This window comes from Chenopodium album, chromosome 8, assembly GCF_948465745.1.
Source record: "Chenopodium album chromosome 8, dcCheAlbu1.1, whole genome shotgun sequence".
NCBI lineage: Eukaryota > Viridiplantae > Streptophyta > Magnoliopsida > Caryophyllales > Amaranthaceae > Chenopodium > Chenopodium album.
This window is the reverse complement of record NC_137841.1, coordinates 11,097,558-11,121,831: the sequence shown is the minus strand read 5'-3', so window position 1 is coordinate 11,121,831 and position 24,274 is coordinate 11,097,558. Positions and strand designations below refer to the sequence as shown.

The 24,274-nt window shown below is 39.5% G+C and overlaps 1 protein-coding gene across 3 annotated transcripts in view; it reads right to left on the bottom strand.

The window, feature by feature from the left end:
• Positions 1-3,007: 3,007 nt before the first annotated feature.
• The window catches only part of LOC145555832 (zinc finger CCCH domain-containing protein 37-like), a 31,923-nt gene continuing 10,656 nt past the window's right edge, over positions 3,008-24,274 (bottom strand). For 2 of the 3 annotated variants that reach the window (XM_081617550.1, XM_081617552.1), the window contains 10 exons: positions 23,717-23,776; positions 23,567-23,635; positions 23,422-23,487; positions 23,082-23,303; positions 16,654-16,691; positions 16,524-16,570; positions 16,282-16,430; positions 8,251-8,304; positions 4,629-4,766; positions 3,008-3,408 (listed from right to left, as the gene is read on the bottom strand). In XM_081617550.1, the coding sequence (XP_081473676.1) occupies positions 3,235-3,408; positions 4,629-4,766; positions 8,251-8,304; positions 16,282-16,430; positions 16,524-16,570; positions 16,654-16,691; positions 23,082-23,303; positions 23,422-23,487; positions 23,567-23,635; positions 23,717-23,776 (1,017 nt within the window). In that variant the 3' untranslated portion in view covers positions 3,008-3,234. The remainder of the gene's footprint in view (positions 3,409-4,628; positions 4,767-8,250; positions 8,305-16,281; positions 16,431-16,523; positions 16,571-16,653; positions 16,692-23,081; positions 23,304-23,421; positions 23,488-23,566; positions 23,636-23,716; positions 23,777-24,274) is intronic. The other variant, XM_081617551.1, reaches the window with a different exon arrangement.

The window sequence follows — 24,274 nt, the reverse complement described above, 5'->3', positions numbered from 1 at the left end:
TTTGATGCTTCTAGTTCCTTAATTCTTCTCTTTATCAATATTTGCCTTTTTGAAATCCTTTGAAGCTTAGCACCTATTACATTTAGTTTACACAATCAGTTTATAAGTATAGACATATTAAAAAACTTTTAAAACATATTCATTTACTTTATAAGCTTCAATTTCTTCTTTAAATGACCTTTTCCCTTTTTTTTTTTTGTCTTCTTCTGATGAACCATCTCAATTCTCATTCTAATCTACTTCTGGGTCATAATTGCTATTTTTCAATTCAGATTTTACCCTTTTCTTTGTTCCTATAATTTGTTAAAACATGTTAACCAACTTTGATAACATTTATATTTACTTTATTAAAGTTATCAATAAACATCATAGACATATAACAGTAAATAGCTCACTATATAACAATTTATTTTATAAAAGTTTCTATTTACTTTAGAAGAGTTTCTAATTACTTTATAAAAGTTTCTATTTACTTTATAACAGTATCTATATATTTACTTTATAACAGTCTCTATTTACTTCAATATTTACTTTACAACAGTTTCTAATTACTTTATAAAAGTTTCTATTTACTTTATAACAGTTTCTATTTACTTTATAATAGATTAATACATTGTTGTAATACTTAACATATGAATTTAATTTTATAAACTTTTATGAACCTTTTGATGCTTCTAGTTCCTTAATTCTTCTCTTTATCAATATTTTCTTTTTTGAAATCCTTTGAAGCTTAGCACCTATTACATTTAGTTTACACAATCAGTTTATAAGTATAGACATATTAATAAACTTTTAAAACATATTCATTTACTTTATAAGCTTTTTTATTTACTTTACTACACTAACCATTGACTTTTTATATTAAAAAATGTAATAGTATGCAATATTTGTAACACAGATTTATACAGATAAATGATTTACTTTATAACTGTTTCTATTCACTTTATAACAGTCTCCATTTACTTTATATTATATACCTTTAATTGGAGATTGCTTTGTATTTGCAGGAACTTTCTTGGCTGTAGGACTCTTTTTGGCTGCAGGAGATTTCTTGGGTGCAGGAGTTTTCTTGGCTGCAGTAACTTTTTTATTTGCAGCAGCCTTCTTTGGTGAAGCAATATCCTTTGGTAGATCTGTTTTTTTCTTTGTTCTTTTGGCCATTTTAATATGTGAGCAATTCAAAACAAATATAATATGATCAAGAATTATGTATATGTTAATGCAATGAGCAAAGATTAACATCATTTTTTATATACACATTTACTCAATTTCTGTATACTTTTAACACATTTCTATCTACTTTTTACAAATTTCTAACTACTTTTAAAAAATTATACACTCAAAACTATATAAACTCAAACAACTACTTATAATTTACTTTTAGTTAATTTTTACTTACTTTTAATAATTTTTTATTTACTCTTAGCAAATTTCTGACACTCAAGTAGAACAGAAGTATTATAGCAACAATAATGCAGTAAAAAATTGCTCATAAATTAAACAAAATTATTATAAATTAGTATGAGCTTAAATAAAATTAATCATAATTTGAACAATAATGAACAAATTTGCGATAATATCTAATTATGAAGAAATCGAAAAGAAAACACTAAAATTAAACTTCAAATACTCCGATTCAAGTTCAGCGATAATATCTAATTTGAACAATAATGAACAAATTTGCATGTCTATTTTAACCTAAATTACAACAAATTTTGCACATAAACGATAAGTATATTAATCATAATTTGAATAAAAATGAACTAATTTGCGATAATACATGATTATGAAGAAATCGAACTGAAAACACCAAAATTGAACTTCGAATTTCTCCGATTCAAGTTCTGCTACTTCAATTTCAACATAATCAAGCAAAAAACACAAATATAAGTAAAAAAATTGCAACAAAAATAAACAAAGTAGTATGAACTTCGAAGTTGTGATAAAATACCTTATTTTCGTCAATTTTCGAAAATTTTTGTTCCAAAATTGAAAAATGAAGACAGTTGAACATGAAAGTGTTACTTTATAGCAAAATTGAGCAGTTGATTTTTACGGTTATGACGGTTTTCGAAGGTTTTTGCAGAGTGAGAAAATGGTGGAAATCGAGAGAAAAATGCGGAAAGAAAGAGAGAGAGAGAGAGAGAGAGAGAGAGAGAAGGCGTTGAAATGAATTTTGCATTTAATTTGTCTGAACGAATATGAGCCGTCAGATCGCGCGCCTCTTTTCCTAGATCTGACGGTCCTCATTGGTTCCTAGTTCCTATTTTACAATTGGTTCTCATTATAACCCGGTCCTATATATATATCTGTGTGTGTGTGTGTGTGTGTGTGTGGTGCATTCACCTATACACATACGTATCACGCGCTTCACGGTTCTTCCTTATAGTTTGCTGATGCTATTTGGTGCTGCATGGTTCTTCCTTATAGTTTGCTGATGCTATTTGGTGCATAAATTGGTGTAATGGTTTGCCTTATAGTTGTATTATCTTAGTATTAATTAAATTTAATTCAATCATGACTATTTACAAGACTTGTACTAATATTAAGGCTTGAACAAATATTATTTAATAGAATTATATATATATTAGACGCTATAATTAATGTATTTTCATTCGAATTTTTAGTTCAAATCCAAATAATCAAATTTTAATTCGGATTAAATCAGATTGAATTGGGAGAATAATTCGGATCGAATCAGATTACAAAATTGAAAACCGAATTATAATTCGGATCAGATTGGATTTTGCCTAAATCCAATCCGAAAACCAAATAGATACCCCTACTATTGTTATTACTAAAGGTTGGCCTGTTAATAACCTGCTTTACTTTATTATGATTTTGAAGTGAAATAGAAAAGGTCTGTTAATGACCCGCTTTACTTTGTACCCAACCCTGACCAGCATAATATTTCTACTGGCACGCTACCAACCCATTTTCCACACCAACCAGCCCCGACTTGCCCAATAATCAGGCCTGTTAACAATACACATGCGCAAGCAAAAGAAATATTAAGCGCAGTTTGGGAATAAGATTTCACTAGTATCAAGCGATTACATAACCACTGAAGTACTGAACACCTGAATGATTTAAATTTGATGGCTGTCAAACAGTAAAAAGTATGCATAGATTAGACAATTAACATGACGAAAACATAATCACACAACTACAAATCAACAGGAATCATAAACAGCTTTTCTGAACTTATACAACAATCTTAACAGTCTGCCGCTATTATTCAGCTGTTGCGACATTCTTTCCATCCTCGGTTTCTTCTTCTTCAGCTTTTGTGGAAGTTTCCTGTCCTGCCACGGCCATGACCTCTCCTGGAGGCGGGTGGTCAAACTTGCAATTAGCCCCATAGCTACATGTGCCAGTTTTCATATAAAAGGGGCAATGTTCAACACCCTGTAAACAATGGATCCAAATTTGTGGACTTAGCAACGAAAGCAGATACAAAGTGTTTATATCAAGTCATACTACAAGAAGATGGCAAGATTAATCAACATTCGACCACAAGCAGTCTTTATATGTCCATGTCTAGCTTCTGTACATTAGACAATATTTTTTCTGTGTCAATTTTGCTACTAAAGATGGTGCAGTATAGACATAATGATTGTAAGCTAGTTTCCCCCCTAAAGTGCTCAACCATTACATTCAAAGTCTCTAGAGACTCAATCAACAAAAAAATAAAAATAATTTAGTAGTAGTAATGATGGTAATAAGAATAAAAACATATATATATTTTCCACTTCTACTATTTGTTTTTAACATACATTAAATTATGTATATTTCATGCGTTAGCATAGATACACTCTAGTTAAATAAAATTCTTAAGATTACTATCTAGGGGACTAAGGGAGTATTGCCAAGCTTGAACAAGTTTGAAGCTCCTTTAATGAACACAAATGAGGTACACTTGTTCATATGAGTTCATTACCAACTTATTTAATTATGTTATGAACAAGCTCTACAGAAATGAAGACAGCTAAAGAAAACTACAACATACTTTAGCAGCTAGCAAACATTTGAACCAATAATTCAGTTCGGAAGATAATCAACAAACATTTTCCGAAAGAGAGATTTGTTTCTTTTTTGTTTTTTAAAAGAAGCTTTAGATCTGCATATGGAGCACAAATGAAAACATAACTAGGTGCAGTAGATGATATCATTCAGGACTACTTTCCAGGCATACGCCAACCATACATACCGCTTTCTCGTTCAGGAGTTTCTAAAAATGAAGGTTCAAAAGCAGCAATAGATATGATTGAATCAGACAGAAGGTTCACCCCTCTCCCTTCAAAGGGGGGGATTGGGGTTCCAAACCTTGCTCTTAAGCCTGCTGTAAGGCACTAAGGCCAATAAGCGAATGAAGGAGATTGGATTCAAAGACTAAAGACGTAACGAGTCCAGAAATCGTTTCAAATAATACTTCAATCCAACAAAATATTTGATGCCAGAAGCCAAAACAACAAAAGAAATTGACAAGTTATTATATTCAATGCCTCTGAAAATAAAAATGTGCAAAACAGAAACTTGGCAACATATTGTACACCAACAATTTAACCCTAGAACATGGCACAGTGAAGATGTTTCCCTTTCAACAATAATTAGATACACAGGCATACCTCTCTCCTCGGAAGACCCGCGAGGGTAAATTTAACATTTTGTTCCAGGGTCTGGTTTCTTGTGGGTGCAGATCTGTCTATAGGATGATGGAACCTGCACTTTTCTCCAAATTTACATTCTCCAGTTTTCATATAGAACTGCATAGAAGAGGGGAAAAAAATAGGGAACATAATCAGAAGCTGCTGCAAACCACAAATCATTAGACCCTAAACCAAACCAAATATAAACCTTCAGTAAAAATTACCAAAGAAACATGATAAATAAAAGTAAAAGTATTTTGATTTTCATTACAATAAAAGTTTCTAGATATTATAATGTTACTTGGTTTTAAATAGGGGAAATTTTATAGGAAAAATGGAAATAAATAATCCCAACTTTCACTGGTCTTCCTAAAACAATCCCACCTATTGATTTTCCCAAAACAATCCTTACCTTTGCCCTCAATCTTCTTCTAATGATCCATTTGACTGGTTACCATTTTTTTTCTCTATATATCACTCTCCTCTCACCTTGCTGCCACGGTGCAACCCCAAAACCCCTTGCACCTGAACTGCCACCGCACCCCCAGAGATAATACCCTTGAACACCCTAACAACCCACATCCCCACCCCATCCCAGAAACCCCACTAGCCACCCCCAAATCACCACAAACATCCCTGAAAATCCCCTAGCCACCCTGAATGATGGTTCAAGCATGGTTCGAAAATGTGGTTTCGGTCGCGATCACGGAAAGGTCGCGGTAATTCGGTAACGGAATTGATGCGTTGATCGCGGAACGCGTCGCGGTTGTCACCCTAATTTATTTTATGTTAGTTTTTATAAGTTTTATAATAAAGTTTCTCATAATTTTTGAAAATCTTATTTTTCAATATATATCCCCTTTTTATCTTGTACAGTACTACAATAGTGCGGTGTACAAGTATACAATATACGTAGTAAACTTACTACTTCATATAAATGTAATACAGTAGTAATCAGAAAAGGAAGTCACGTGGGTGAGAAGGAAAAAATAAAAGAGGGAAGAGGAAGAGGAAGAGTGATGGCCGGTGGGGTCAGGTGAGAAGTCAAAAAAATATAAAGAGGTAACATATAGCTGTCACTATTCATTCCACTACCCAATTTTTATTTAAAAGACAAAAAAGATGTGATAGTTTTCATCGACTTTCATGGAAAAACAGATCCCTCGCCGGAAAACTTATACTTTGGGTTCTTTTTCCTTGGATTCTCCATCGGGAACGCTTGATGCGGCCAATTTTCAATTCATAACGGCCGTAACGGCCAAAATTGCGGAGCTTCGAAATGCAACGTGCTGAATCGGAAAAATTCGGTTCGATAAAATTCAAATCCGTTCCAAAACGGCCGATACGTAACGATGTGGCCGCATTTTAAAACCCAGGGTTCAAGCAAACCGAAAACCCCACCCACCCAGATCCCCAATCATCCACCCTCGAAAACACAACAAACACCCCCGATAATCTCCTAGCCATCCCAAAAATTAGTTCAAGCAAGCTGAAAATCCCACCTACCCTGAAAATACCAACCACCACCCTAAAAAATTGCCCTAGCCACCTCGGAAACTATGGTTGGGTGTTTTGGGAGTGGTTTGTGGCGATTTGGGGGGGGGGGGGGGTCTATTGGGGTTTTGGTGTGGCTGCTAGGGTTTTGGGGGTTGGGTTGGGGATGGGGAGGGGAAGGTGGTGGGTTGTTTAGATCCGGCCGGCGGAGCAAGGGTGGTCGTCTAGGCCATAAACAGGCGGGGCTAGGGGCTTTAAATATTTTTTTTTCGTTTAATTATTTTTGTTTTTTAATTATAAAAAAAATAATAGACCTATTAAACGCTAACACGTGGAAAAAACCTAAGAAAATTGGTCACCAACACCTAATGGTTTGTTAAATGAAGATTGGGAGCAAAGGTGGGATTTTTTGAAAAATCAATAGGTGGGATTATTTATTTATTTATTTTTTTCCAATTATATAACTAGTTCATCCTTTTTAAAAGTTAAATTGCACCCACTCAATGTAATAGCCATGAGCAAAACATCTTTTGTTTTGTTTTTTTTTTTTTTTTTTTTTTTTTTTTTTTTTTTTTTTTTTTTTTTTGTGTGTGTTTAGTATTACATCCACTTATGTAATAGACAAGAGAAAGAGAGATTTTATTTTTTTGAGGGAAAGAGAAAGAGAGATTTTGTTGTAAGGAACTAGTAATATTAATTCTCTATTAAAATTTGAGTAAAATAATAATATGAACAAAACATAATTTTATTTACTTAGAAAATAATTAAAAGCATGTGAAGTTTTTTAAATAGAGAATAATTCTTGGTTAAGAAAATTAAAAAAAAAAAAACTTCGGTTTTTTTTTTTTTTTTTTTTTTTTTTACTGCACCATTTGTGATTTCACACTTGTCAATATATTGGTATTGCTTTTACGATCAATATCTTTAATTACACTTTAATAATAAAAAAAAATATATAAAAAGTTGATATCTTACATGACTATTTTTTTCTTTACGGATAAATCACAAAATATGGTCAAACAATGTAGTGTGAACAATTTGAAAATCCAAATGGTTTAATAATAGAAATAAAATATATTTTTTGAGAAATTTATCTTCATCGATAGGCTACAAGAGGTAGCCCCCTTTTCTATAGAATATAACTAACGGGGTTATTCAAATGTTAAAACTTCAACAATAATACAAGTTATAAGGCACCAGAGTTGAAAAAGAACCAAAAAACAAAAAAATTAAAAAATTAATTTTTTTTTTTTTTTTTTTTTAATGTTTTTCTTAATTTGATTAATATTTTTTTCCTTTGTAATTAAATAAGACTAAAGAAATTTATTGGTTACTAAAGTGAGCATTAATGAATATTTCAGGGTATCAAAGTGAATAAAAAATAAACCCCAGGGCATCAAATTAGAAATTTAAAATTATCAAACCAAAACCATAGTGAGACATCGTTTACAAGCTTGGGGCACCAAAGTGGAGTTATTTATCCATAGGGCACCAAAGTGAAATTATTATAACCAGAGTGGAAATTTACATTAAACATAGTACGTATAGTAAGATGAAAATTGAAAAGGGTGGAGGGCAGATTAGCACCGCCATTAGCAAAAAGAAAAAGCTCTAGTGATGACCACAAAAGGAATTTAACAAGTTTCAATGCAGTCTAAACAAAATTGATGTAAAGGATCCTTCTATAGATTGTGTTGTAGCAAGTGCAAGAAAGATTAACGACGAACATATAAGAACACATGGATATACAAGGTTCACTAAATAATGAGCTAGCTACAACGTTCAGGTACAAGCGAGAGGATGTTTATTGATCTCAAGGAAGAAATCAAATTACATAATAGGCTCGGTTAAAACCTAGGGAGCTTATATATAGTAGTCCTTAAAAAGAAACAGAACAACCCCAAAATAGGCCCAAACAGAATATTGTACACCAAAATAACAGATAGCATCAGGAATAACAGATTTAAGAAATAATTTAGCAAATTGACAACCCTAGGGTAGAAGAAAAAATCAAGTGATGAAGGCTCTGAGATAGATTTTATCACTCCTCACAGATAGGCCAAAAGGCAAATGTAACAAGAGATATATGAGTTTGTTTAATACTTACATCACATTCAATCTGGCCAGGCCGCTGAGGGTACATCATTGGAACCGGTCCATACTGAATTATAAGAAAATAAAATAAAATAATAAGACAGGATATGACACATTGGCAACTGAATAATGGAATGAAACACCACAAGAAAAGAAAGTGAAATAGGTAACCATTATCACAATATAAACTGCACACATCACATGGCATAAATATATGCATAACTTTGAGCAGGAAAGATGCATTTAGCAACATTAAAACATTGCATTCACGAAACAATCATCACAAGTTGACTCTTTCCCATTTATAAGGCAATTACTTCTACTCTAGAGTGTAGAATAATTTACGAAATGTCTAATATGGGATTTTAGATTACAAAATAATGGCTATGACCTTTTAATTCAAAACATAAGAGATGTAGATTTTCAGGTTCTTCTACCATCTGCATGAGCATCCACATTTTTGCACTCAGGAGTTGAAATTTTGCAAAGTTGAACTTTTCACAGTTGATTAACAATTTCAACAATTAACTTCAAATAGCTACATCTCACTCATGTAAAGTTGGATATGGGCTTATGATTTTATGACGGAAAGCTCTTGGACCCAAATTTCATCTTCAAGCCTTGAATGCAGATATGGCTGTCTAAAGTTGATCCGTCAACAGAAATACCAAGCACTTGCATTCTTTGTCAATTCTCATCCTTGCTTCCATATATACTCACATAGCCTTCAAAGCAATCATTACATCATAGACTTCCAATGTATAAAGCCATGATATACTGGCCAAGCTTTTTATAGCTAAAATAAAATGGAACAGTTTTATATTGAGGATGGAGAGTGTAACAGTTACACGATGATAAATTCTAATGAATTCCAGGTTGAGTGGTTAATTGAAAGAGGACCCCCAAGTTTTGCTTAGATATAATTTAGGGACTATATTCTTTAACCAAAACACATTCTACCACTACATATCAAATTGTGAAGATATAATTTATTTATCTTTTGCAGTGTGTGTGTGTTGTGGCGGGGTGGGGTTGAAGAAAGTGATGTATATGTATTAAACAGTTGCTCTGAGCTTTACTAAGCCATCGGTAGTTATAAATAGGAAATTATACTATTGCTGCCATTCTTAAAAAAAACAGCCAACGAAACAGCGAACTTTCAGTTTTAAGAGCCATGTACCCTTTTCTTTCTGTATGTTTCCCATAATTTTTGCTGCTTTTGTTTTAGTCAATAAGCCTGATCCAAGAAGCGTTAAATTTTGACTTAAGTTGCATGCCTCTGTACCCCCAGGTCAGGTCTGCAACTTGGGTTCCTTAGCATCTCAAATGGCTCCTCGCTATGCCCTGAACCTAGGTATATATCTAAGAATCCCCTTACGGGGCATTTGGTATGTGGGATTATGGGTTGGGAATGGGATTATTAATACCAAGTCTTTATAAACCTTTTTTTTTTTGGGTGGAAATTAGATTAGAGAGTGGGGAAGGGCATGGGATCATTTGGCCTCTATTCCCTAGAATTTATGCAGCCCGTAGTGCATTTCACATATGCTCGGAGAAGGCCCAAACAGAAGGCAGATATGGAAATAGGAGCTGGACAGTGAGCTGGAAGTTAGTTACAGGGAGGGGTAATTTGGTAATCTAGGAAATAAGTTTGTTAGTCCTTGTTTTGTGTGCTGAGATTGTTATCACAGCTGGTAGTTAGTTTTGGGTATTTAAGGAGAGAATTGTAATGGGGGGGAAATCATCTAGAAAATTATTGTAAAAAATATTCCTTGGAGAGCATCCTTTCCTCTCGAAATAAGGGAGTTTTATTATGGTTACTCTGACTTGCAATACAATCTATCTTTGGTTTGGCTAATTTTCTATTGCTCTGCTTGAATTACTCTGTTTTTCTAAACTAATCTCTAGCAAATTGATATCAGAGCAATGACGTGAGACAGAAGATGGCCCGCCTGAATCATGGTCAGTGTCTGGATTTGCCGGAGCAAGAGATCGCTGGACTGCCGTCGCGCGTTGCTCGGTATCGCCGGATTTGCTGGCTCAGGAGATCACCACGGCAATGGCAGCGTCCAAGACAGACTTTAAATCCCAAATCGCTGCTTGTCACCGTTCTGAACTTCCCTCTTCTCTGGTTAACGAACCACAACCTCAGTGAGATAATTCGTTCGCCTCGTAACATCAATTAGATTACAGTGATAGTGGTTTTCAAGGTGGTTAGTCGAATTGGAAGCTTCGCAAGCTTGACTTGCTGCTCTTCGATGGAACCAACCTTGATAGGTGGATCCTCATGCGGAGTGTTTTTTCCAATTTTATCGGCTTACTGATGAGGACAAGCTCGAGGCAGAGTAATGGCACTTGAGGGTGATGCTTCGTTATGGTATCAATGGGAGCACAGGCGGCACCCTTGCAAACCTGGGAAGCGATGAAGAACCTCCTTCGCCGTTTCAGGACCACCGCGACGAGCACTTTGCATGAGCAGCCACCAGGGTCGGTGGCGGAGTATCAAAGCTGATTCATCGAGCTCTTAGCTCCAATTGAAGATGCTCCCGAGGAAATCACGAAAGGACAGCTTAATAAGGGGCTACAAGAAGAAATTTGGGTCGAGGTTCGGAATCTGGACCCGGTTACTCTGGATCGGGCCATGGAGCTGGCAATGCGTGAGGAGAAGTTGAGGCTTAGCCCACGGCCCAAACCCATTGGAAGCTTACCTAGTTGGCGAATTCCATCTCCAAACCTCCGACCTCACTCACATTCCACACCTCAGACCCTTACGACCCTAAACACAAAACCAACCCACCACACCCGCACCAACCATCTCTACTCAAATCATACCACCCCCTTCAACCACAAATCCACCGGCGAAATAAGGCGGTTATCGGAGAAAGAGCTTTAGCAAAAACGGGAACAAGGCCCTTGTTTCCGATGTGACGAAAAGTGGAACCTCGAACAACGCTGTCAACGTCTTTCTGATGGTGGATGACGAAGAGTGGGATAGTTCCGGTGAGTTATCGACGGTCGAAACCCTCCGCGAACCAACACCACCTGCAATCACTCTTGAGCCTACACCCGATGTTTTCCTAAGTTCTGTTGTGGGTTTGACCAGCCCTAAGACAATGAGATTGCTGGGTTCGATCGAGGGCAAGGACATGGTAATTATGATTGATCCGGGAGCAACGCACAATTTCTTTTCAACAATAGCCGCGCAACCGCTCCAAATTCCGGTGACGGAGGCGATGAGCTTTGGGGTAACATTGGGCACGGGAGGAGGCGGTGCAAGGAAGTGGCGTTTGTAGAGGAGTCGTGCTGGATGTTTAGTGCGTTACCATAGTCGAGGATTTCTTGGTTCTTCCACTGGGAAATTCTGACTTGATTTTGCGAATACAGTGGCTTGAGAAATTGGGCACGACCACTTCCAATTGTAAAACCCAGACCCTCTCCTCGGGTGGGAGGAGAATCGATGACTCTGAAGGGCGGTCCTCATTTAGGCAGAAAGTTTCAACTGGCATCTCACTAAAGGCCATGTTTAAGTCATTAAAGAAAGAAGGCCAAGGATTCTAACTTGAATTCAATCAGAGGAGGAAAAAATCAGGAAGTTCCCAAAGCATTTCGGGCCTTAATTCAGGAGTTTTAACAAGTTTTTAACATGCTTGATGGTTTACCTCCGAGGAGGCAGATTGAACTCTCCATTGTTTTGAAAAATGGTGCAGATCCCATCAATGTGCGACCCTATCGCTACCCCGGAAAGATGAGATCGAGAAGCTGGTAACTGATATGTTGCAGCAGGTATCATACTACCCTCTACTAGTGCATATTCTAGTCTTGTTCTACTAGTTAAAAAGAAAGATGGTAGTTGGCGTTTTTGTGTAGATTATAGGGCATTAAATAAAGACACCGTCCTGATAAATTCCCTATGCCTATGATTGATGAGTTGTTGGATGAATTATGTGGGTCTACAATTTTTACAAAACTGGATTTAAAAGTGCAGAAGACAGCTTTCTGCACCCACAAGGCGCATTACGAGTTCTTGGTAATGCCCTTCGGCCTCACGAATGCCTAGGTTGCACGGAAACGGATACGGGTACAAATACAGGTACGGAGACAGGATACGGCAAAATCAAAATTCCAAAAAACGGATACGGCAAAAAAAAATCACCAAAATATAAAACCATAAAATGTTTTTTTTTTAAATTATTCCATACACTACAAATTAAAAGAAATATAGGTAAAAAAAAAAAAAAAAAAAAAAAAAAAAAAAAAAAAAAAAAAAAAAAAACCACCTACTGACTACAAGCTAAAGGCTATAGCTACAGTAAAAAAAATAAATTAAAAAAAAAAAAAAAAAAAAAAAAACCCTTATTAATACAGTAATACAAAGTACTTTATAGTTTATACTATAAAAAAAATTATAAAAAAAAAAAGAAAAAAACAAAACTTATAAATATCTAAACCTCAATCAATTTAATTGAAGAAAAGAGGAAGAGAGAGAGGCAAGAACTCGTTAAGGTTTGCTGCTGGTCTCCAGTCGCCGATTTCCAGCTATGGGTGTCCGTCGTAGGCAGAGAAGCCTCCAAGGAATCGTGGGTCGCACATTGTAGGTGGCTTCTCCAATTTTTAGGGTTCTTGAGAAATTGAAATCAGAAAGTAGATTAGGGGTTTTTTAGTTTTAAATGGCTGGGGGCGTCAAAAAAGAAGCAAATCCGTCCCCGAAACGTACAAAATATCTCCACGTACCACTTTTCAAGGGTACGCCATGGGGACGTATTCGGGACGTACCCGTCCCCGATACGTCCCCGGTACGGGAGACGGCTGAAGATTGGCGTATCCGTGCATCATTGACGAATGCTCCTACAACTTTTCAGTCATTAATGAATGAAGTTTTCCGGCCCTTCTTGCGCAAGTTCGTATTAGTTTTCTTTGACGACATTCCGGTGTATAGTCGTTGTGAAAAGTCTCACCAAGGCCATCACAAACAAGTGCTGGAAACACTGGTAGCTCATTAGTAGCTCATCAACTTTATGCCAATTTTAAAAAGTGAGGTGGGCAAGTCAAGGGTGGCTTATTTGGGGCATGTCATCTCAAAAGCGGGTGTTGAAGTTGATGCTTCGAAGGTGCAAGCTATGGTGGAGTGGCCCCTACCGACCACCATCAAAGAGCTACACAGGCTACTACCGTAAATTTATTCAAGGTTATGCTATGGTTGCACAACCCTTGACTCTCAATTGCACAAAGATTGTTTTGGGTGGTCTGATGAGGCTATTTCTGCGTTTGAAGCACTCAATCTTGGCAACTCCCGACTTCACACTACCTTTTATAGTGGAAACCGATGCTTCGGGGCATGGTTTAGGGGCTGTCCTGCTGCAAAAGAACCACCCAGTGGTGTATTTTAGCAAGGTCTTAGGCTTTAGAGCTTGGTCTAAGCCAATATATGAAAAAGAACTTATGGCTATTGTCTTCGCCATCGAGAAATGGAGGCAGTACCTGCTACGTAGACAGTTCATTGTAAGGACTGATCAACGCAACCTCATAGAGCAGAAGGAAGTGGGTCAGACATACCAAAAATAGGTAAGCAAGCTATTGGGGTATACATTTGACATACACTACAAACCTGGCCCTACTAATAGGGTGGCGGATGTTGTGTCCAAGCACCATGGGACAGCAATTGAGTTGCTACTCTGGTCACTTGTTGCGGAGTTCAATGGAAATTCATACTCTCTTTTATAGAAAAGGACACCACCATTTAGAAGCTCATTTATGGAAATCAGTCCCGAAAGGGTTCACACCAATGTATAAAAAAGCTCAAGGCGCGCTAAGGCGATAAGGGATATTGCGCACCATTGAAGTGAGGCGCACTATATAAATTCTTGAAAAAAATTGGCAGAATTTTGCTTCATGTGCGCCTCGGGCGCCTTAGGTGTGGCTCGGGCACCTCAAGTGCGCCTAATCAAAATCGCCTCGCCAAGGCCAAAAAATGCGCTTACCCCCTATCGCCTTGCGCCTCATCGCCTAGGCGCGCCTTAGGCGCGCTTTTTCAAACACTGGTTCACACTTGACAACGGGGTGCTAAAGTATAAAGATAGGGTAGTCATCCCCAAGCAAGACGACCTCACAACAAAGTTATACCATGACTCTCCCGTTGGGGCATGCGGGGGACTTCAAAACATACCAGAGGCTTGCAAGTGAGTGGTACTAGCAAGCATACACAAGGACATGACGAAATATGTTCAGAATTGTCATTTATGCCACCATAACAAGGCGTCAACCTTGTCTCCTCTAGGGTTCCTCCAGCCCCTTCCTATCCCAAAAGAGTTTGGGAAGACATCTACATGGATTTTGTGGAAGGTCTTCCAAAGTCACTTAAATGGGACACCATACTTGTAGTCGTGGATAGGTTAACTAAGTATGGTCATTTCATTCTTCTACGGCACCCCTACACAGCTCAAATTGCTCAGACCTTGTGAAGGAAGTGGTGAGGCTACTTCCTCAATTGTGTCAGATCGAGACAAAGTCTTTCTTAGCATTTTCTAGAAAGAATTGTTCAGTTTGCAGGGTACTCAACTTCAACGAAGCACGGCATACCACCCTCAAACGGATGGTCAGACCGAGGTGGTAAACAAGGGAGTGGAATCATACTTGCGTTGTTTTGTGAATGGAAAGCCTTCTAGTTGGGCAAACTGGTTGCATTGGCAGAGTATCCGTACAACACAGCCTTCCATACCGCCACTTATTGCACACCTTTTAAAGATCTTCCTTGGAGGATTAGTTGCAAGAACGAGATGCTATCTAGGATGATTTAAAATACAACCTGGTGCAGGCCAAGGTCTATATGCAGCAATATGAGAATAAGTCTCGCAGGAACGGGTTCTTTGAAGTTGGGGATTTGGTCTATCTCAGGTGCACAATCTGTTGCTAAGAGGCGTTCTGAGAAGCTGTCACCTCGTTTCCATGGACCTTACCCTGTCCTTGAACGTCTTGGGAAGGTGGCTTATAAGCTGCAGCTCCCCCCCCCCCCCCCACAATACATCCTATCTTCCACATTTCTCAGTTGAAAAAAGTTGTGGGGCCAGAGCAATTGCCTACCCAACTGCCACAGCTAACCTGGTCATGGAGGTGGAGCCGGAGTCAGTCCTTGGTGTGCGAAATTAACAGGCAGCCACTAAGGTTTTGATTAAATGGACTGGGCTACAGGATTTTGAAGCCACTAGGGAGAACTATGATGAGATTGCAGCTCGGTTTCCTCACTTCCACCTTGAGGACAAGATGCTTTTTTGGGTGGGAGGTATTGCAAGAGATCAGCCCAGCCAGTAGTGCATTTCACATATTCTCGGAGAAGGCCCAAACAGAAGCCATATATGGAAATAGGAGCTGGAGAGAGTTGGAAGTAAGTTACAGGGAGGGGTAATTTGGTATTCTAGGAAATAAGTTTGTTAGACCTTGTATTGTGTGCTGAGTTTGGTAATTAGTTTTGGGTATTTAAGGAGGGAATTGTAATGGGGGAAACCATCTAGAAAATTACTGTGGAAAATATTCCTTGGGGAGCGTCCTTTCCTCTCAAAAGAAGGGAGTTGTATTGTAGTTACTCTGACTTGAAATACAATCTATCTTTGGTTTGGCTAATTTTCTCTTGCTCTGCTTGAATTACTCTGTTTTCTAAACTAATCTCTAGCAATTTTTTACCTTGGGGAGAGGGGGAGAGGCAGGTAATAAGATGTTAGTACTCTCTATTTTAGTAAAATAGACAATATTACCCTGATCTAATGACACATATTTTGCCTAACACTTGTAATACACAATAATAAAAGGTTCAGATCATAAATTTAGACTTTAAGCCCTATCTTTTCTTCACATAAGATGGTGCACCTGAAGTAGAAGAAGGATGAAAGATTTAAAAAATCGCTAATGAGAGCGCTGTGGAATGGAAGCAAATAAGTAGAAAGGTATAGTAGCACAGGGCAAATATATACTGATGAAAAGCATGCAATGTTGTAATATCATGCTTGTTCAATATGCAACAGAGATTATGTTGCAAGAAGCACAATGAAATTACCATTGTTTGAGCCAGCCCAGGTTGAAGACTTTGGAAAATGGAGGCAGCTGGATTGACAAGCCCCACATTAAAGTTTGCTAATGAAGGAAAAACTGTATGGCCAACCATTGCAGCAGTGGGATTGATAACTGAGTAGGGAGACAACAATTCTGTGAAGCAATTCCACAATATTAAGCACTTGCTATGTAATCTTCAAGCATAGATGAAATTAAAGAAAAAAGAAAAGCAAACACAACTATTACCATTCCTATCAGGATGATTGTATCGGCAAGTGATCCCATATTTACAGCTGAGAGAGATTAGAAATATATAGTAAGTAATATAACCAAAACTTTGAAGCCAAAAGACCTAGATCAGCACTGTCATGTTCACCTGCCAGTTTTCATGTAGAATGGGCAATCAACTTCATCCTGTCACAAGTAGGCTATAAAGCATCAGTTCTGACTAAAATATTATGAGAAGACCAGGGCCAAATACATTGTCAACAGGCACAAAGCCAAGTATAGAATTTCTACCTTTCACTTTTTTTTAGGAAGAAAACATGGGACATACATGAACTACTGATAAATCACTCGTCACCTAACAATCACTTCATCTAATTCCTGATCCAGCTCATGAAGAAAATGAGAATACTTGTTGAATTTAACAGCATGTAGGTGTTCTACAATTATAACTAAATTCATATACCCCATCATATAGCATTTATTGACAAAGACTAGTCAGCTTATTGTTACTCAGGAGGGCTGTGAACTATGGTTTAATAAATAAACTGAATGAATTATTCCAGCTAAATCAAAAGGTTATTCAGATGGTTAACGTAAGAATTTGTGCATGGAACTACAGAAGTGCAGACAAATTATTTTATTTATGGACGATTAAAAACTCTTTCTACAAATACAATAAGGGACTAAGGTTATTTATCTCTCCAAATACAATAAGGGACTAAGTTTATTTATCTCTACAACCCCAATTTGATTAAAGGCAGATGGTAAGAATAGACTAATAAAATACTTCTGGAATGTGTTATGAACTGGGTCAACGGGGTCAACACCGTAAGTCAACCACCACTTTTGGTGTATACGAGGCGCGCAAAGAAGGGGCAGCAAGGGCCAACAGAACCAAGGACAAAGCCAATTAAAGAGGAAATAGGGGAAGAAAACAGCTTCCTTTAATCATACTTTTGTGGGTTTCCATTTTAGTTAATTAAAATGTCATATGTATTAGCTAAGCTCTGAGTATAAGTATTGTAGTCTAACGTTAGGAAGAAATCATCCAGAAATTTGAGTGAAGTTCCTTGTGAGAGTTGTGGCCTAAAGTCACTAAGAGACTCATAGCCTAAAGTTATGCCTATCTTTTGTAATCTGTAATTCAGCCTGTTGATCAATCAAAATACTCAAGCTTTCCCCTTTTATTGCCTTTAATTACCGTTAATTGCATTGTGAGAATTTGGTACATAACATCTTGGTATCAGAGCGGTGGTCCTGCGGCCGTCGGTACCACCACCCTATTAAAAAAAATAAATAAAAAAAAAAATGGAAGACAATACCTCGCAGAGGATGGACGCCATGGAAGGAACACTAGCTGATCTGAAAACTCAGATAGCTACAATCGTGGAAAAATTGCAAACCCCAGATGACAACCTTTCACGAGCTGTGACGGCAGCCGTAAGGGCGGCCATGGAGGAGGAATGGCAGAAAATCGCCGAAGAAAGGAAGAAAACAGAGGAGATCGTGGCAGCCGCCATTGACAAGATGGAGGATCAGTTGGATCGCTTCAGAGTTACCGTAGATACCCAAGTCGCAATTGATCGTGGGAAGATCACCAAGTTGCAGGAAGAGATGGAGAAAACGAGACAAACCCCACAGCAAATTCCGCAAGCCATTCCTTTGACGGGAGAGAGCAGCCCACGGCATGAGATGGAAAACATCCGTACACCGGTCAAAGAACGGTCGTACGAAGAGCAAGACTAGCAGCCACCTCCAGAGTGGTTGGCGTTGGCGTGGCGGCGGAGACGGCGGTGGAGGTAGCGGCGGTGGTCATTGGAAGCGTAGGAAGTTGGAGATGCAAATATTCGACGGGACCGACCCGGATAGCTGGACCGCTCGAGCCGAAATGTATTTCGATTTCTATCGCCTGACCGAGAGAGAGAAGATGGAGGCATTCGTGGTTGCCATGGACGGAGCAGCACTTAAGTGGTTCCAGTGGGAACAGAAGCGGCGGCCGTTTTACGGTTGGCTGGATTTCAAACAACGGGTCTTGAACGAATTTCGGTCGTCTCACGTGGGGACCTTACACGAGCAGTGGCGGCGGCTTCACAGGGCGGCGGTTCGGTGGCGGAGTTCCGCCGGCGGTTCATAGAATTGGCGGCTCCATTGGAGGACGTTCCGGAGATTTTGATGCTTGGTCAATTCATAAATGGCCTGAGGAAGGGGATTAAGGCGGAACTGAGGTTGCTTAATCCACCAAATTTAGAGAGGGCCATGGAAATAGCCAATAGAATTGAAGAGCGGAATAGAGTGCAACAAAGTAAGGGTCCTGTCATGAATTGGAGGGGAGGAACTAGTGGTGGGCCCCCAATTACAAGTTCAGCCCACGGTGGGTCTACACTGAATAAGGGGTTGGTTCAAAATTACGGGCTACCCAGTAACAATGGGCCACCCAAAGCTTGGCCAAGGCTCCTGAATCTCAAGGCTCCATGAATGTGGGCCGAACCAGCCTAGCCCAGCTCAAAGCTCTAGTGGAGGAACCCGACGGCTCACGGAGTCCGAGTTGGCGAAGAGGCGGTCAAAGGGACTGTGTTTCAAATGTGATGAACGGTGGGGTGTGGGCCATCGGTGCAAACGGAAGGAGCTTAGTGTGTTAATTGTGAGCGAAGGGGCGAAGGAGGAAGAAGTCAAGGAGGAGGACGAGCTAGTGGTGTACGATCCACCACCGATGGAGGTGTCACTTTGCTCGGTCGTGGGATTAACGAATCCTAAAACCATGAAATTGAGAGGCGTAGTGAAGGGAAGAGAGGTAGTTGTCATGGTGGACCCGGGGGCCACTCATAATTTTATTTCCCGGAAGGTGGTGGAGGACGCGGCAATCGAGGTGGAGAAGGGTGGAGAGTTCTCGGTAGCTTTGGGAAATGGGGATAAGGTGCATGGTGTTGGAGTTTGTAAGGGTGTGAAGGTGGAACTAAAAGGGGGAGTCACGGTGGTGGAGGATTTCCTACCTCTAGCACTAGGTAATGCGGAGGTAATCCTAGGGGTGCAATGGTTGGAGAAGCTAGGGTCGGTGGTCACAAATTGGCGGACGCACGTGATGAAATTCAGGGTGGGGGGTACTCCGGTGACAATCACCAGCGATCCATCCTTGGAAAAATCCCAAGTATCCTTGAAAGCCATGCTACGGGTTCTATCCAAGGAGAAGCAAGGGATTTTGGTGGAAGTGAACAAGTTGGAAGAAGAAGGGCTAGGCCCAACTAAATCAGGCCCACCGAAATTCTTGGAAGGTTTGTTGGATCAGTACAAGCAAGTGTTTGAATTTCCTAGTGGGCTTCCACCACAAAGGGGCCATGAACACTCCATTCTTTTGAAGGATGGGTGTGACCCAATTTCAGTAAGGCCCTATAGATACCCTCAAGCTTGAGGCCGGGATCATCACCCCGTCAAGTAGTCCGTTCTCTAGCCCGGTGCTCTTAGTCAAGAAAAAAGACGGGTCATGGAGATTTTGCGTGGATTATCAGAACAAGGAGACTGTCCCCGATAAATATCCTATTCCCGTGATTGAGGAGTTATTAGATGAGTTGCACGGGTCAAAAATATTCTCGAAGTTAGACTTGAAATTGGGGTACCATCAAATACGAGTGAGGCCGGAAGATACACACAAAACCGCATTTCGGACCCACGAGGGGCACTATGAGTTTTTAGTAATGCCTTTTGGGCTTACTAATGCTCCGGCGACATTCCAATCGTTAATGAACGATGTATTTCGGCCGTTTTTGAGGAAATTCGTCTTGGTTTTCTTCGACGATATTCTTATTGTTAGTAAGGGGTGTGAGGAGCACCGAGAGTATCTAAAATTAGTGTTGCAAAAGTTAGCGGAGCATAGCCTCTACGCTAATTGGAATAAAAATGTGAGTTCGGTGAGAGGGAGGTGGCCTATTTAGGTCATGTAATATCCGAGCACGGGGTTGCTATGGATCAAGAGAAGGTTAAGGCGGTTCTTGACTGGGAGGTGCCGAAGAATCTCAAGGAACTCCGGGGATTCTTGGGACTTACGGGGTATTACCGCAAGTTTGTGCATCACTACGCTCAAATTGCGGAACCCTTGACTTCACAATTAAAGAAGGACTCGTATGGTTGGACGGAGGCAGCCACACATGCCTTCAATAGACTCAAGGCAGCCATGACTACCGCGCCGATATTGGCGATGCCCGACTTTCGGGAGCAATTTATTGTGGAAACCGATGCCTCGGGCTTTGGCTTCGGAGCGGTAATGATGCAAAAGGGGCGCCCAATAGCTTATTATATCAAGGTTTTGGGAGTCCGAGCTCAAGGGAGGTCCATCTACGAGAAGGAGCTCATGGCCATAGCTCTTGCGGTGACTAAGTGGTGACATTACTTGTTGGGTAGGAAGTTCGTGATTCGAACGGACCAACAAAGTTTGAAGTTCTTGATACAACAGCGTGAGGTGGGGAGCGAATATCAAAGATGGCTTCGCAAATTAGTGGGATTCGACTTCGAAATCCACTACAAACCCGGAGCTGCGAACAGAGTTGCTGATGCTCTGTCGCGAAAAGGGAAGCAGGGGAGTGAAGGAGATGGTGAGTTCTGAAGGGCTAAGTTACAAATTATGGTTCATTCACAATTTATGGACTGGGTCGAATTGGAAAAAGTGCTGGCATAAGATAAATGGTTGGGCAATATCCTAGTGGGCTTGAAAGAAGGAAAGGGTGGGCCTAAGGGTTTCCACCTTGAAGGGAATCGAGCTTTCTACAAGAACAGGGTTGTCTTGCCCAGTAACTCTAAATTCATCCCTCTACTCTTACATGAGTACCACAATACACCAGTGGGAGGCCACGATGGAGAGATCAAAACATATCTCCGACTCTCCGCCGATTGGTTCTGGGATGCGGAAGGCTGTCGGAAGGCATGTCAGAGAATGCGAAGTTTGCCAACGGAATAAATCCACCACCAAGAATCCACTCGGGTTGCTTCAACCACTTCCGATTCCCGAGGCGATTTGGGAAGACATCTCCATGGACTTTGTGGAGGGATTACCGCTATAACGAGGGGTTGACACCGTGACGATGGTTGTCGATCGGTTGTCAAAGTACGGCCACTTTATTGGGCTAAAACACCCCTTTAACGCGCTCAAAGTGACCGATTGTTTCGTGAGGGAGGTTGTTCGACTCCATGGTTTTCCTTTGTCCATTGTCTCCGACTGAGACCGTGTGTTCAAAAGTACCTTCTGGAAGGAAACTCTTGCGGCTACAAGGCACGCACCTCAAAAGAAGCACGGCCTACCACCCTCAGACCGACGGCCAGACGTCAACAAATGTTTAGAATCATATCTCAGGTACTTCATTGCTGAATGGTTGCCGTGAGCGGAATATTCTTATAATACGTCCCCTCACACATCTACCAAAATGGCCCCATTTAAAGTTGTTTATGGGAGAGATCCTCCAAAGTTATGGCGTTTAGGGGCGAACGAGACAGTCAGCAGCCTAGAGGAAGGGCTGAGGAAAGGGATGCAATCTTAGATGAGCTTCGAATGAATCTCAACCGAGCACAACAGATCATGAAGGGGAACGCTGATAAGAGTAGAAGAGAGGAGCAATTTGAAGAAGGGGAATTGGTGTTTCTGAAATTACGGTCATACCGTCAGAAATCTCCCGCAAAGAGGCCATTTGAGAAGCTTGCGGCGAGGTTCCATGGTCCATTTGAAGTCTTGGAAAAAATTGGACGAGTGGCATATAAACTCCGACTACCCAACAATTGCAAAATTCATCCTGTATTTCATATTTCACAACTGAAACGCGCATTTGGGAGCCTCACCAGCCAACCCCTCATCCCGCAACAATTGTCTCCGGACTTGGAGATGATCGTCGAGCCGGAGGAGCTCTTGTCGGTACGATAGAAGAAGCAGGGCACGACCCCGGAACTTGAGGTTTTAATTAAATGGAAGGAGTTACCCGAATTTGAAGCAACTTGGGAGGAGTATGGCGCCATTCAGCAGCGGTTCCCGGCATTCCACCTTGAGGACAAGGTGAAACTCAAAGGGGGGAGTGATGTTATGAACTGGGGCAACGGGGTCAACACCGTAAGTCAACCACCACTTTTGGTGTATACGAGGCGCACAAGGAAGGGGCAGCAAGGGCCAACAGAACCAAGGAACAAGGAGCAACAGGACAAAGCTAATTAAAGAGGAAATAGGGGAAGAAAACAGCTTCCTTTAATCATACTTTTGTGGGTTTCCATTTTAGTTAATTAAAATGTCACGTGTATTAACTAAGCTCTGAGTATAAGTATTGTAGTCTAACGTTAGGAAGAAATCATCCAGAAATTTGAGTGAAGTTCCTTGTGAGAGTAGTGGCCTAAAGTCACTAAGAGACTCATAGCCTAAAGTTATGCCTATTTTTTGTAATTTGTAATTCAGCCTGTTGATCAATCAAAATACTCAAGCTTTCCCCTTTTATTGCCTTTAATTACCGTTAATTGCATTGTGAGAATTTGGTACATAACAGAATGTAAACAAATGAACATATAAATAGTCTAATCTTTAAATGAGATCAAAGTTTTTCATTTTGGACTAACCGGGCGCATAGGCAGTCCTTTCGAGTTATATGATAATGCAGCATTTGAGGTGGGTTTGATTATATTTCCATCACCAGCAGTACCATCACTACCATTCTGATCAATTGAATGAGTCTGCACTCCATCACCAGCTTCTTGTTTATTTGATGGGACTTTAATATCTTTAGGATGATGAAATTTGCATGATGTACCAAATTTACATTTTCCCATTTTCATGTAGAACTGTTCACATAAGCACATATGTAAAATCACCATATTATGTAGAAGATATAAAAAATTGAGAATAAAAGAGACAAAAACTAGAAGAGAGTCATGGCCAGAAAATGGTTGAGCAACACACCGAACAAACAGGCTCAGATGGTCTATCAGGTAAATCTGGATCATCGGTTTTACAGCTAGATGAATCCTGGGGGAAAAAAATCTAACTATTAGTCACCAACAGTAATAGTCTGACAAAATTAAACAATGTAAGCCTATTTTCCTACCAGTTTATCCTTCGGATGATTAAATTTGCACATCTGACCAAACTTGCATTTTTGAGTCTTTAGGAAGTACTGAAAATATAGCAAGAGTAAGGAAGCACATAAATTAACTCACAAAGGCATTTTAAAGAGAAAATATACAATTATACATACCGGACAGTCTGGTTCTCCAGGTCTTTCAGGAAGGGAATCAGAAGAAGGAACTGAGGCAGGCTGCATCAAGCAATTGACATAGATCACAAAAGTTTAATTTCAGAATCCAATCACCCAAATTTCATACAGTAAGAAAAAATTTTGTTTATAAATCAGGAATTCAAAAAGTAAGGGTCATGAATAGGTAAGAAAGAAGATTGTGCATGTCACATTAGATTCTCCCCCTCCCTCCCTCCCTCGCACATACAACCGGCACTTAACCAAGAGCACCCATAATGAAGAAATAGATTTTAGCGATTAAAAAAAAAAAGAAAAAAAATAGATGGGCAGGAATTAATTGACAGTTAGGTTTACTGTCAAAGGTTCAAAGTTTCAAACTGCCATTTACAGATGTTTTCTAAGAAAAATACTGCATATTAGAAATGGGACTACTGATATGATACTCAGTATATTAAAAGGTAATTTCATACTAAATGTAGCTTAGAAAAAACAACAAAAACATTTTCGGAGATCTAGATGTGCATAGATCATTGATGCACTCCCAATCAATTGGAATTA